Source organism: Centropristis striata, chromosome 11 (assembly GCF_030273125.1).
Source record: "Centropristis striata isolate RG_2023a ecotype Rhode Island chromosome 11, C.striata_1.0, whole genome shotgun sequence".
Taxonomy (NCBI): domain Eukaryota; kingdom Metazoa; phylum Chordata; class Actinopteri; order Perciformes; family Serranidae; genus Centropristis; species Centropristis striata.
In genome coordinates, this window is record NC_081527.1 from 8,258,504 (window position 1) to 8,272,306 (window position 13,803).

Sequence of the window (13,803 nt, forward strand, 5' to 3'; positions counted from 1 at the left end):
ATTTTCCAGAGTAATTGACACAATATTCTGCACAGACATTCGTAGTTCCCAGTGGCTGAATCATATCGAGGGCAACCTCTGGGTCTGAAAAGCCAGAGCATAAGTGTCTTAAAACCTGTATTCTTTCTAATGACCAATAGGGGCCAACTCCACTGGATTTGAAAAAGAAGTCTGCTTGTATGGAAATCTATCAGAAAATGACCCTACTTCTCACTTGATTTATTACCTCAGTAAACATTTTCTTAATGAGTTGATGGTCTTAGTTGCTAGTTTCAAGTCTTCTTTAATACAGCATAATGTTACTTGACATATCATTGTCCCATTTAGAGTAACTAGACCTGCCAAGCATCAGACTGATTGCCTTAGTAGCATTAGTGTATCAGCATTGTTAGTCTTTCTACATGCTAACATTAACATTTAGTTTAAAGCACTCAAAGTACAGGCCTACAGAGCACAAGCATTGCTACATATTATTTATTTACCTCTGTTTATTTTATACCTGTTTCAGGTCCTGAGAAATGTATTTCCAATCATGTATTCTCCACAGCATGTGTCTTACAGTGAAAACTGTTAAACACAGTCTCCACCTGGCAGCATCCAACTTGAGTCTGTCTTTAAATCAAAATAAACTGGGCAATGGCAGTGATGAGTGTATGACACGATGAAGAGGGAGAGCCGCTCGAGGAGTTGCAACCACCGCCTTGTGCCCCACCATGGATGGAAAAGGAATTAGCAAGAATTAGCAAGAAATACCCCTTTTCCATTACCCAAGCAGACAACTGACTCCGAGAGGGATTGTGGTTTAACTCGAGGGAGGCTGAGAGAAAAAACAGTCTTTATTGGACCAAAGGATTGCTGACAGACTGACCACATACTGCAGAAAACTTGGCCTACAGGCAAAAATCTTGGTCTGCTCAAATGTAGTTTCAGAGAAAGATTTAGAGTTGCATCATATTTGAAGGGAAATGCGGAGGATAAATAAAATACTTAAAATATTAGTTGAAAAATGAGTCATTAATTATTAACTCATACAAATAGACATCCAGGGCCTACACAGTGAATTGCATGAGGCACAAGGCTTGCTGGCTGCAGGGTATTCATTTTCATTTTCCTCTCATTTGACTGTAATTTCTTGTAGGAGCTGCTTCCTGGTGGAAAGTATAGCTGGAGGTAAGTTCAATACTGCCAAGAGGCATGTCCTCTTTTTTAGCAGAAATCAATTAATTCACTGATGTTTGCTAAATGATCCTGAACATCCCATTCCAATCAGCCAATATCCAAATGCTTCTTTTTTCTTTACTGTTGCTCAATGATTTCTTTGAGGAGTTGGGCATTCGAAGGACAGCTGAAATAACATAACACAAAACAGATGGAAAGTTTTGACGTAGTTCAGTCCACCTAAAGGTCTGTCACAGCCGACATCTTTCCCATGTGTGTTATGTAACTGTGGCTTGTGGTCAGGGGAGTTACAGGTTGTGCTGTAGCTGCATTGGCCAACTGAAACAGTGTAAGTAGTCATGTAACAGTGACCTATGAATCAAGAACGTCCTGTTGACCAGAAGGCCACAGACCCTTGACAAATGGGGTTATTTGAAATTAAAGACCTATAAATCTTAAAATACTTGAAGCAGCTGGCATTTATTTGAGTACTACAGGATGTAGGTATTTTAGTATTGCAGCTAAAGTTTACTTTAAAGCTGAAGATACAGTGAGAAGGATGTATTTAAGAATGGCTGATCAATGTCATGCAAGTCAGTTTAAAACAGCAGCATTCACACGAGAATTGTGGGAACACGTGCAAAACTACCAAATTGGAAACAGAAGTTGTTCCTTTTCTCAGTCAAATCTTTCGGTAAAGTCAATCTCTTTGTGATGAGTCACATGTTTATTGACAAGTCACTATCAATATCTAATAATCATCTGCTTACTTTGTGAGTTCAAATGTGTAGTGAAGTGAATTGTGTAAGGCCAGGATTACCTTTGTATTTAATGATAATCCGTTTGCTTACAGTATTATATATCTCCTTCTGGAATTAAACTTTGAACAGTTTATCCAGGTTCACTGATAACAGGCCAAGAAAATGTGGATTGACGACAAAATATGCCAACTGCACAAAAATCTATTTGATTTTGGCAGTCTGAATAAACATGTGAACAGTCTGTGTGTACGGTAGATAAATAATGTTGTGAAATAATTAAAACCTTTAAAACTATTTTTTAACTGCAGCAAAAAGACAAAAGAAAGTAAGCAAAAACAGTTACTGTAGGAGCTAAATTTGGTCGTCACGTTGCTGTATTTGTCTATTTAGGCTGCAAAAGAAAACTGCTAAACTAAATCATATTTAGACCAATGTTTAGAGAGAGACACAGAGAGAAAATACACATGCATTATCATCTGTTCTAAATGTCACTGCCATTATATTGCCATAATGGAAGGAGGAGGAAAATTGAATGAAGAAATGTTTCCATATTAGAAGCTAATGACTTACAGTACAAGGTGTACACAGCAATGCAGGGTAGTTTGAGGAGATGAGACGGAAGATATAATTCAGCAGCTTCCAGCAGGCAGAAAGCATTGTACAGTCTGATGGCTGTTGGCAGAAAACAACCCCTGAGGTAGATGAGCAGAGCTTTGAAGATACTCAGCAGCTGCATCAGATCACCATGCAGAGTTTGACATCCAATGGGTTGGGCTTGCATACAGGATAACAGTATATGCATAAGACAGATACATTAATATTTAGCATCATCCCCGGCTCGGTTCACACCTAGCATCGACATGCATCTTTGGTGATACAATCACAAGTGGATCATGCTTCCCCCGCTCCATATGCAAATATACATGTACTGTACATCATTCACCTCGTTTTGGTTGATTCTGCACGTGGCATGACCAGTGATGGGAGTGATAAAATTTTGAGATAGCGCTGTTCTCATTTCACCCCTACGCTATGTTGCGTCACATGGGACAAACCCGCTGCCCTCTGGAGGCGGACAAACTGTTGTATCTTGATGAGATCATCCAAATGAAACATATGCTTGAAATTCACCTTCCTGAGCAGGAGGGGCTGGATGGCGATCAAAGTGATAGAGAGATTTTAAAAAAGAAACAATTATTTGTAATCATGCGTCTCGGCTATGTATGGGTATACAGTTTACTGAGAAGAGACCATAGAGTTTATCACCAGTGGTTTGATGTTCTGTTACAGGGATGTGTTTGTATGTGTTACAACTAGAGGAAGCACAATGTCCAAAGAAAAATTATGTAAATATGTATTCATGACGTCGGTGTTCTACCACCAACCTTTGTACATATAAAGCACTGGCCAACTCCCCTTTCTTTGTTCATCACAACACGCCCCCTTGAACTCCCCTTTCCTAATGTCCTCTACTCTTTGAAGCTAGACTGTGGCACTGATAAATGTGGGTCACCCATACATTTTACCTTGCTGAGATCAGGGCCCCCTGCAGAAGTCAGAGTTGTAGACTGTGTTTACTGTGTACACACACTGTGCGCTGGGGGCATGGAATCCTGCTCTCATATGAGTAGTTAACATTTAACAGAGGAGGACGTAGGTTATGACCCTGTGCTGATGGGGAGTTATATCTCGCTTAATACTCCCACCTATTCACTGATTAGCTTAGTGGTAGCTTGCAACTGCACTTTTCCAGAAACCATGACGACTGCTGGAGTCATAAATGTAGGAGAAACTAGAAAATCCTGCTTCTTTGAAGTCAACGGTGTGGAACATTTTTGCTTTCCCCATGATTTTATGTAAACAACAAATGGTAAAGAATGTGGCCACCACAGGGACTGCGTGGTGCATTCAGGTGGGAAACTCTGAGACACTCAACTTTTTTGGTTTGTTGTTTAAATACAATATTTTAATTTGACCACATGGCATCAATGTGGTACAGTTCCAAATATTGTAGTATATCATTTTCTATTCTTCTTCTTCTTCTTCTTCTTCTTCTTCTTCTTCTTCACCTTCTTCTTCTTCTTATAATATCTAAGATAAATGATAGTTTTCTGTTAATCTTTCCAGAATCAGTACTCAATAGTCTAACAATGACAAAGCCTTCAGTGCTGAAAAAAGTTTGTTGTTTGGCTCATTTTCTGTAACCAGTGCATTAAAACATGATGGAATTAGCAAGCTAGCCAGCTAACTAGCAAGCTAATTAGCTAGCTAGCTAGGTATAGCTTGCTGGCTAACACTGGTAACAGAAAATGAGCCGTTGTAGTTGTAGTCCAATTCTATGTCTGTGGTTGCAATGTTTATCCAGCCTACAGTGTTTTGCTGTAGGGAGCTAAAAGAGATATTTAAATGAGATGCTACATGTTGAATAAGGCAGCATTTCTGACTTTAAATTTAAGGTGCAACCATGAACTTGTAACTCGTATTTCTCATCAGATCCTTCATGTAAACTGGGTTATCGTACTGGTTAAAAATAAACCAGCCATGCAACAATAACAGAGACCAGCCGTGACTGCAACATGAGTAACTAAAGTTCAGTTGACAACACTATGTCACACTGTCCTGACTGAGAGGAAAACATCTTTAGTGGAGTAGGTGCATTAAGAGTTGAATTTAACTTATTTATGCAGAAAAACACAACTTTTTGTCCCTTGAGTTGACGGTTGACTAAATATTGATGATTATATTTTAACTAATAACTGACATTTAAATGTAGTTACATTTAAGAAACTTTCTGTAGTCCATTCAGCAAGCAGGGACTACACTATCCATGCAAATACTGATCAGATGAACCAGTTAATCATTGACATGATTGAAGTATGTGTATAAAGCTCCCTCCTCACCCTTCGTCCAGTCACAGTGGAGGGAGAGGGCTGCAGGTTACCCAAACATCACCGACACACAGCTGGAGAAGCAACACGACAACAACATGAGAATTACACTAATTCCCTTATTGTTGGTTGCTTTCTGTGTCCCTGCCCTCTGTGGCAAAGAGGTGCAGCCAGTCCCCAACACCGAGGCCCCGCCAGAAACCCGTTCCCGCTTTGCCGCTCTGGACGATGTGCGTCTCCTGGCGAATGGCCTCCTCCAGCTGGGCCAGAGCCTGCGGGAGTTTGTTCAGAAGACCAAAGGACAGATAAATGACATCATCCAGAAGCTCAACATCTTTGACCACTCGTTTTACCGGCTCTCAGTGATCGCTAGTGAAATCAAAGAGGAAGAAGAGGAGTTGAAGAAGACCACAGTGGTGTTGAAGGCCAATAACGAAGAGATCAAGGGCATGTCTGCTGAGATCAGCTCCAAATTGGACAGCATCATGCAGGAGAAGAGTCAGCTGCAGAGCAAGGTGGAAGGGCTTGAGGAGAAGCTGAGCATCTTGTCAAATGATCTGGTGACGAGTGAACAAGTGGCAGAGATCAAAGGCCTCAGGGTGAGTCACCTGTTGTTGGAAAGGTCGCTGGCAACTTTTCCTTTGGCAGTGTATTCTTTTCCTCACGCGAAGAAGTTAGACCAGCAAACAAAATTAACAAATGAGAGAAAATCTTTTAACAAGGTGCCAGGATTTGCTTTTTGAATACCTAATGCTTTTTTATGCTGCTGTAGCTATGCTTAGGTTTGCATTTGTTCTCTCAATGTGTGGCTGCAGTGCAGACTCAGATTATTATGTGTGATTTAACAATTAACAATTAAATGATACCGTTCTTTAACAGTTCCCATGATTCAAACTTTGTTCTCTGACCAGGAGGTGATCCACAGCCAGGAGCGGAGCATCACAGAGCTGCTGAAGGCTGTGAGCGAGCAGAGCGACCAGCTCAACTACCAGAGGGTTAAGATCAGGAATCTGGAGGAAAAGGTAAATGTTAGGGACTGTAGGAAACTCTTTAGGGGGGTGGAGAGGCAGTTATGTACTGTACACTATCTGCTCAGGTTTTCTCACACTTTGTTTTCCGTTGAGTTTAAGCTTTTTGAAGCTTTTGACTTTTGGAAAAGTTTTCTTGCAGCCACAGATTTCTGTTCCCAGTTCACTCATTGATTGGCTGTTACAGCTGGACTCTTCAGAAAGAGAGATTTCATTGCATTTTTCTAATTTGAGCAGAGGATCATAAGAACATTTTAACCCTTTATCAGTCAAAGAACTATATTTGCTAACTTCAGTGGATGTCAAAATGGGGTCGAGAAAAAAAGTTGCAAATTTACTAGATTAAAGTGGCAAATCTACAAGAAAAAAAGTTGCAGATTTAAGAGATTTAAAGTGGCAAATTTGTGTGAAAAAAGTCGCAGATTTATGAGATTTAAAGTGGTGAATCTGCGAGAAAAGAGTTGCTTTTTTCCCCACTTCTTTTTCGTAAATCTGTGACTTTTTTCCACGCAGATATGCCACTTTAAATCTCTTAAATCTGCGACTTTTTTCTTGTAGATTTGTCACTTTAAATCTCGTAAATCTGCGACTTTTTTCGCGCAGATTTGCCACTTTAAATCTCTTAAATCTGAAACTTTTTTTCTTGTAGATCTGCCACTTTAATCTAGTAAATTTGCAACTTTTTTCTTGAAATATTTTTATTTTGGATATCTCCTGAAGTGACTAAATACGGTTCTTTGCCTGATAAAGGGTTAACGATGTTTTGGAGTGTCTAGCTCTTTTAGAAAATGAATATCTGAATGAATAGGATTGTATGATATCTTACCAAAACTTGCAATAATATCTTGATGACAAAATATAACCATTCTATTTAGTCACAGTTTAAACACGTGATGGTCGAAATCACATTACTTGGTTAAGGTTAGGAATAAAGAACATGGTTTGGGTTAAAATTACTACTTCCATATGTGACTGCTGGACAGTTATGTTGAAGTATGACAACCTTGAAGTACGACACGATGTATCTAGGTATGGTAGATCATTTACAGGTCAACTTAAAAAAAGGGACACAAACACTGGTCTCCTGGGTCAAAGTCAGGGGCCCGTTTGGCCCATCCACCAACCCGAAACTGATTTTCTCTGTCCTTATTTTGTGCCGCCTTACTTCCTGTTGTAGTAATTTCTACAGCCACTAGAGGTCAACGTCAGGCAACAATAGTTAATATTAGTCGTAATAATGGGTTACCTACAAATTACGTGTGCATTGCTTTTCATACAGTCCCTTATTCAGTCAGAGTGGATGGCTATTTCCATTGAAATTAGCTTTTAGTTTGTTGCTTTGCAAAAGCATGCATTTTTCCAGAAATTCCTAAGATAATTTTGCCAGCTTTTTGAGTAATGATCTGTCATCCTCATGGCACTACAATAAATGTGCTGGTAGAAAGAAAGTTTAATGGAGTCATTTTACTGTACTATATAATTTAGACTTTAAATCTTGTGCAGACATAATGAAGGAGCTGTCTGTGTTTTTAATAATCTCAGCCTCTGTGTTATTAGGGGTCCAAGCCTGAGGGGGCTGGGATCACTGCATGCAAAGCAAGGGCGAACGTTTTTGTCCCATAACTCTCCCATACTATGTTGCACATTAAAAATTCTATGCGTTCTCTGAGTTCAGCTGAAGTTTGTGATATAAGCCACTCCCACTTCTGCAGTGAGTCAGATCTGCACAAAATTTTGAACACAGAATCTGCAGAACCCAAAGATAAAAAAGTTGTTCAAAGAATTTTTATTATCAGAAAAAATGCTCAAGTGAAGAGGAAATGGCGCATATATTCATAACAACTATTAACACCAAACTTGAGACAGTTATTTCTAATGAGCCTTTGGATATGTCTGCAAAATTGTATACAAAATCCACCAGTAGGTGGCGCTTTTTCGCAAAAAAAATTAAAGATATTCAAAAGCTAGGCCTCTTCCTAGGCAATAGTCAAATACACTGTAAAAAAAAGTTGTACCAAATGTGACACCAATCAGTTACTATGTGCCGCTTTTGTACAAAAATGCAAAAATCGCCGTTATCGAATTCCTCCAGGGCTCAGTCCAATCTGCATGAAATTTTGCACATGGAGTCTGTGAATCTATGAGATAAAATGAGATATCTCATTTGCCCTTTCCTTGATCTTGACAGCCCACAATTCATATTGTTACAGTACAATATCTAAAGAAAATCTTCTTTTGCAGAATAACAACTCAGTTTATTATGTGTGAAATTGCTATTTAATCCATAGTGTTTCTCCGTGGTCAGTCTGAGGAGTATGTCTGCAAGCTAAAGTCTTTCCCTGATCATTTTCCACAGCTTACAGTCAACACATTGACCCAAGAGACCATTGAGAGGATGCCTGAAAACTTCAACAGTGAAGCACCAACACTTACCCCATATGTGACCTCAAGCTCCAGCAGCAACACCAACATGATGAGTAAGATGGATAAATAATATGAGGAAAAGTTGAGATTTAGGATCTTTTATTTGTAGTACAGTAAATCAGTACAATTACATATTCACACTGTGTCAATGCATTTTTCGTAGGAATTTGAAGAATTTGAAGAAATGTCCTGCTGCACATTCATACATACCTGCCTGGTACATTCACAGATTCAATTTACTGAGTAATCAATTATCCTGCACATAGTATTTTCCCTGCTAATGCTGCTTATATTAACTGCTGAAGGTCAGTTCCCAGGTGCATTTCCACTTATCTGCTCCAGATTACAGTTATTATCGTTTGTGGTCAATAGATCTTCCATCAGACTGCAGTGACCTGTTCAACAGAGGGGAACGAGTCAGTGGCGTCTACGCCATCAGACCCATCAGAATGGAGCCCTTCATGGCTTTCTGTGACATGAGCAGAGGTACTTTACAATCACACACTTAGTTGTTTAGCTACTTTTTGTTGTTGTTGTTGTTGTTGTTGTTGTTGTTGTTGTTGTTTTAAATCTTTTTGTAGTTGTTTTGTGCATCTCTCTGTGGTTTTCTTGTTGTGGTCATTTTGTGTATCTGGTTGTTTTGTGTCTCTTTGTAGTTGTTTTGTGTTTCTTTGTAGTTGTTTTGTTTTTCTTTGTAGTTGTTTTGTGCCTCTTAGTATTTGTTTTGTGTTTCTTTGTAGTTGTTTTGATTTATTTGTAGTTGTTTTTTGTCTCTTTGTAGTTGTTTTCTTTTTCTTTGTAGTTGTTTTCTTTTTCTTTGTAGTTGTTTTGTGTCTCTTTGTAGTTGTTTTGTTTTTCTTTGTAGTTGTTTTGTATTTCTTTGTAGTTGTTTTGATCTCTTTTTAGTTGTTTTGTTTCTCTTTGTAGTTGTTTTGCAAATGCCTATAGTTGTTTTGATTTTGTACCGTCACACAAACATTAAACTTTACCACAGCATGGGTCCAATCTTCCTGTCTATCCTATATCTTGACGTGACTTTCAGAAAGAAATAAAACATCATTGTTTCCTGTTAATTCCTAATAGGATTAAAGGCAACTTGAATCATTTGCAGGAATGGCGGACTCCGCCACTAACAACTGCAATAATACAAATGCAACTGTTGTAGAAGTAATTACAAAATGTATTATACTCTATTATACAAACATACTACTATATGGAGTGGCTATTGATGAAAAAATGTCAATCATATCAGTATTCAACAATTTGATTAAAATTTGAAGGATTATAACCTTCAGAATTACTCATAAGGTTTTTTTTATTTGATCATTTAGATCATGGAGCAACAGTCATCCAGCAAAGGAGGGATGGCTCAGTGAACTTTGATCAAACCTGGGAGAAGTATGAAAATGGGTTCGGAGATTTTCAAGGTGAGAGACACTATTCTTCTCGAGACTCTGAGCGCAATTACCCACTTAATGTCGGAAAATTCATTCTCGGCTGCCAAATTCTAAATTACTTGCCGTATATCATGATTATAACATTAAAAATTTTACAACCTCCGTTAGTAAAAGTATGTCTGCACCTCTGGATGTAACTTTTTGTACATCAGTTCTTTATCAAAGGTGCTCGTTAAATCATGTCAGCCATGGGCGGATTATAAGACACGGACACGCCCCATTAACTCAAGAAACATAGACTTTATGGTTGTTTAGCCACTTTTTGTTGTTCTTTTGTTTCTCTCTGTAGTTGTTTCGCATCTCTTTGTAGTTTTGTGTCTCTTTGTGGTCATTTTGAGTTTCTTTGTAGTTGCTTCATGTCTCTTCACATCATCTTGTGTCTCTTTGTGGTTGTTTTGCCCATTTTCACAGTCATTGCAAATTATTTTGTTGTCTCTTTGCATCTCTTTGTAGTTGTTTTGGCCTCTTTGATGTTGCTTAGTCTCTTTCTGTCTCTTTGCAGCTCATATGCATCTGTCTGACGTTGTTTTGGCCTCTTTGTAGTCATTTTATGTCTAATTGGTGAGTGGGTAGGGGGTCTGGAGGGTCCAGAGGGGGGCTCTTGACTCTTTTTTGTGGTTGTTTTGCCCATTTTCATCGTCATTGCAATTTTTTTTGTGGTCTCATTGCAGCTCTATGTAGTTGTTTTGGCCTCTTTGATGTTGCTTAGTCTCTTTGTGTCTCTTTGCAGCTCATATGTGTCTCTCTGACGTTGTTTTGGCCTCTTTGTGTCATTTTATGTCTAATTGGTGAGTGGGTAGGGGGTGTGGAGGGTGCAGAGGGGGGCTGTGACTCTTTGGGCCCCTGGGCCTCTGCCCGATAGACCCATTAAATAATCCATCCATGATATCAGCTCTGACTGCTCAATGATGTCTCTCTGACAGGGGAGTTTTGGCTGGGTCTCAGGAAGATCCACTCTCTCTCCGCTCAGGGCAACTCTGTCCTTCACATCCAGCTGGAGGACTGGAAACAGGGCAGGCGCTTCATCGAATACAGATTTTTCCTTAATGGTCCTGACAGCAACTACACCATTCACCTCACACATCTGTCTGGAGATCACCTGTCGGACCCCATGAGCAACCACACAGGGACGATGTTCTCCACCAAGGACAGGGACAACGACAGCCACCAAGACTCCAACTGTGCTCACAACTACACAGGTACAGCAGGTGCACATGAACGAGACAAAGATGGGGACTCATGAATACTTGTCATCCAGTATAACGTGTAATTTCTGTCACCCTGCAGGTGGATGGTGGTTCAACGCCTGTGGAGACACCAACCTGAATAGCAGATATTTCCATATGAGGTCTAAGGGGCGCTCCGAGCGCAGGAGAGGGATCCAGTGGAGACCAGGCCGGAAGGCTTCTTACTCCCTCAAGCTCACCCAGATCTCTGTTCACACTGTGACTTCCCCCAGCACCGCCTCCTCTGACACAGGTGCTTTTTTGTGATCCAGCACCTGCATTCTCCAGTAAAATACTGCTTTTAACATCAGCCTCTTCAGGAGAGCCTTGGCAATGCTTTAATGTGGGCAGCTGCAGGAGGAGGAGGAAGATGTGTCCTCCAAGTGTCACTTTCCGGTAGATTAAGTCCCAGAGGACGCTGAATGTGCTTTACAATTCTGAGTGCTTGTTGTATGCTAAACTGAGAAAGCCAAAAGAAAGTATTACTGCCTGAGTCAGAATGGTCTCTTATCTAACAGAACACTTGTAAATTATCAAAAATGTACTGAAATGCAGTTAGCAGTTAGCATGCAATCTTCACTCACTCAAAGGTTATAGAGGAGAAATTAAAATATTCAGCCATATGTGAGCAGTTTTTATATTGGGTCACATTGACTCTCAGTGTATGACAGTGGTTCCCAACATGGGGGGCGGGACGCCTTGAAGGGGTCATGAGATACAACTAAGAAGCCGGGAGAGAATTGTAACAGGATATGAAAGTTAAATGTAGTTTTGCAATGGACTTTGTTTGTTTTTATGTGAAATACTGTACAGATTAAGTGCTTCTGTCCTTTAGGAAATACTTAAATATACAAAGGCCTACATCGAATGGTTATTTTCTTAACAAATGAATTACAAAAGTCAGAAAATAGTAATAAATATACATAATAGTAATGTTGCTTTGGCAGGCCCAACCATTTAAAAATAAATACATTTAAAGACTAAGAAACCAACAATTATTCACTTTTTACAGGCCAGAACTTTTTGTTGTCATTATTGGTAAGAAAATCACTAGTGAAACCACGGTTCCACTAGTGATTGTCACAATATTATATTTAAGCAAACTGAAACAATTAGCTGAAAATGTATCAGCACTATGCTGCTAATTCAATAATTGCAATTATAAGTATTAAGTAATTTTCTTACCAATTATGACAACAAAAACTTAGATTATGACACAATGGGCAGTTGGGCAAAGGCATAAAAAGACCCCACCACCTCTGCTATAGGTGCAAAACACACAGACTTAGTTGTTTAGCTACTTTTTGGTGTTGTTTTGTATCTTTTTGTAGTTGTTTTGTGTCTCTCTCTGTGGTTTCCTGTTGTGGTCATTTCGAGTCTTTAGTTGTTTTGGGTTTCTTCTTAGTTGTTTTGATCTATTTGTAGTTGTTTTGTGTCTCTTTTTAGTTGTTTTGTGTCTTTTTGTAGTTGGTCTGCATATGTATGTAGTTGTTTTGATCTATTTGTAGATGCTTTGTGTCTCTTTGTAGTTGTTTTGTATATGGCTGTAGTTGTTTTGATCTCTTTGTAGTTGTTTTGTGTCCATTTGTAGTTATTTTCCATTTGTCTGCAGTTGTTTTTATATCTTTGTAGTTGTTTTGTGTCTCTGTGGTCAGTTTCAGTCTCTCCCAGGTTGGTAAGTGCCAATTTAAGTGACATTTATGTGAAGGCCAGAAGGGTCCCTTACACTTGTTTGTGCCCAGTGGGCTCATAAAGTAATCCATCCATGAGTGGAACAGCTTCCAACACATTCACATCTGTAATCCTAAGAACACATTGCTTCATTCTGAGGGGTCATGAGGCAAAAAAAAGGTTGGGACCCACTGCTATAGATAACACTCATCTTAAGTTCACATGCTCTTTTTTATATACATTTGCTATATTTCATTAATTTAAATGAATAAAAGTGTGATGATGACTTCATATAATGCGTGAGTGTTCAGGCAGGTGTGCTATGTGTAAAATATAATGCAACCTTTATTAACTAACTTACCAAGACAAACTTTTATAACATCCTATTTGTTTTTATGGGCTGTAGATTGTCATTGGTCAGGCACAGAATGGTCTTTCTATGTCAACAGAGTAATGTCATCTCTGAACTAATAATGCCAACTTTGTTGATGCCAAAGTCTAGTAAATAAATGACTAGAACCTGTTTGTGCTATTGCAACATACTGAAACTGTCACTGGAAGGTTTTGAACTCTTTTATACTGTGTTGTTGGAATGCTTAATAAACTCTAGAGGGCAGTGTTGCTCTGTCTCATGCACATACCTCCCACTCTGATCTGATTATGCTGCTTGTATAATTAGATTTGACAAATTACGTTTGTTTTGATCGCAGATACTTTCCGAACACCACATCTGCTATTTTCAGTTTGCGCTTCTAATGATTCTCTAATTGCTCCTCACACTCTCTGTTCACACACTCTCAGTTTTTGGAAACAGAAAATAAAACCCCTTACTAAAATAGCTCCGAGTGCATCTCCGATGAGAGATGTCATCCTTCTTTTTGCATATCATTACTCCGAGCACAGCTGCAGCCGCTCACAGATGGACAAACAGCTCCCATAACACCTCAGTGCTTCCACCCAGACACACCCAAACACACACACACACACACACACACACTTCTTTGTGACTGGGCCTGCAGCTTTGACAGTGATCTCCCTGCACATGTGTGAAGGAGCGTCTTCAGTTACTCCCGCTGCCTCTGCACACACATTAGTTTGAAAGGTTATTTTGGGCTGCAGAAGTCCCCTCTGTAAGCCTGTGCTTCCACTGAAATAACAGGAGGAGTCAAGATTATACCCTCCCATTCTGC

General features: G+C 39.3%; 1 protein-coding gene across 1 annotated transcript; it reads left to right on the forward strand.

The window, feature by feature from the left end:
• Positions 1–4,815: 4,815 nt before the first annotated feature.
• Positions 4,816–13,432, forward strand: LOC131980222 (angiopoietin-related protein 3-like). Its single transcript, XM_059344435.1, has 7 exons — positions 4,816–5,406; positions 5,719–5,829; positions 8,192–8,312; positions 8,632–8,745; positions 9,591–9,686; positions 10,640–10,915; positions 11,004–13,432. Exons 1-7 carry the CDS (start codon positions 4,906–4,908, stop codon positions 11,207–11,209), a joined length of 1,425 nt encoding a protein of 474 aa, XP_059200418.1. The 5' UTR covers positions 4,816–4,905; the 3' UTR covers positions 11,210–13,432.
• Positions 13,433–13,803: the final 371 nt, after the last annotated feature.

Excerpts from the sequence above, each read along its gene's own strand:
- LOC131980222 (XM_059344435.1), top strand. The coding sequence starts at position 4,906 with ATGAGAATTACACTAATTCCCTTATTGTTGGTTGCTTTCTGTGTCCCT. Across the intron at positions 8,313-8,631 it reads CAGCAACACCAACATGATGA|ATCTTCCATCAGACTGCAGT; the intron begins GTAAGATGGATA and ends TGTGGTCAATAG. Across the intron at positions 10,916-11,003 it reads CTGTGCTCACAACTACACAG|GTGGATGGTGGTTCAACGCC; the intron begins GTACAGCAGGTG and ends GTCACCCTGCAG.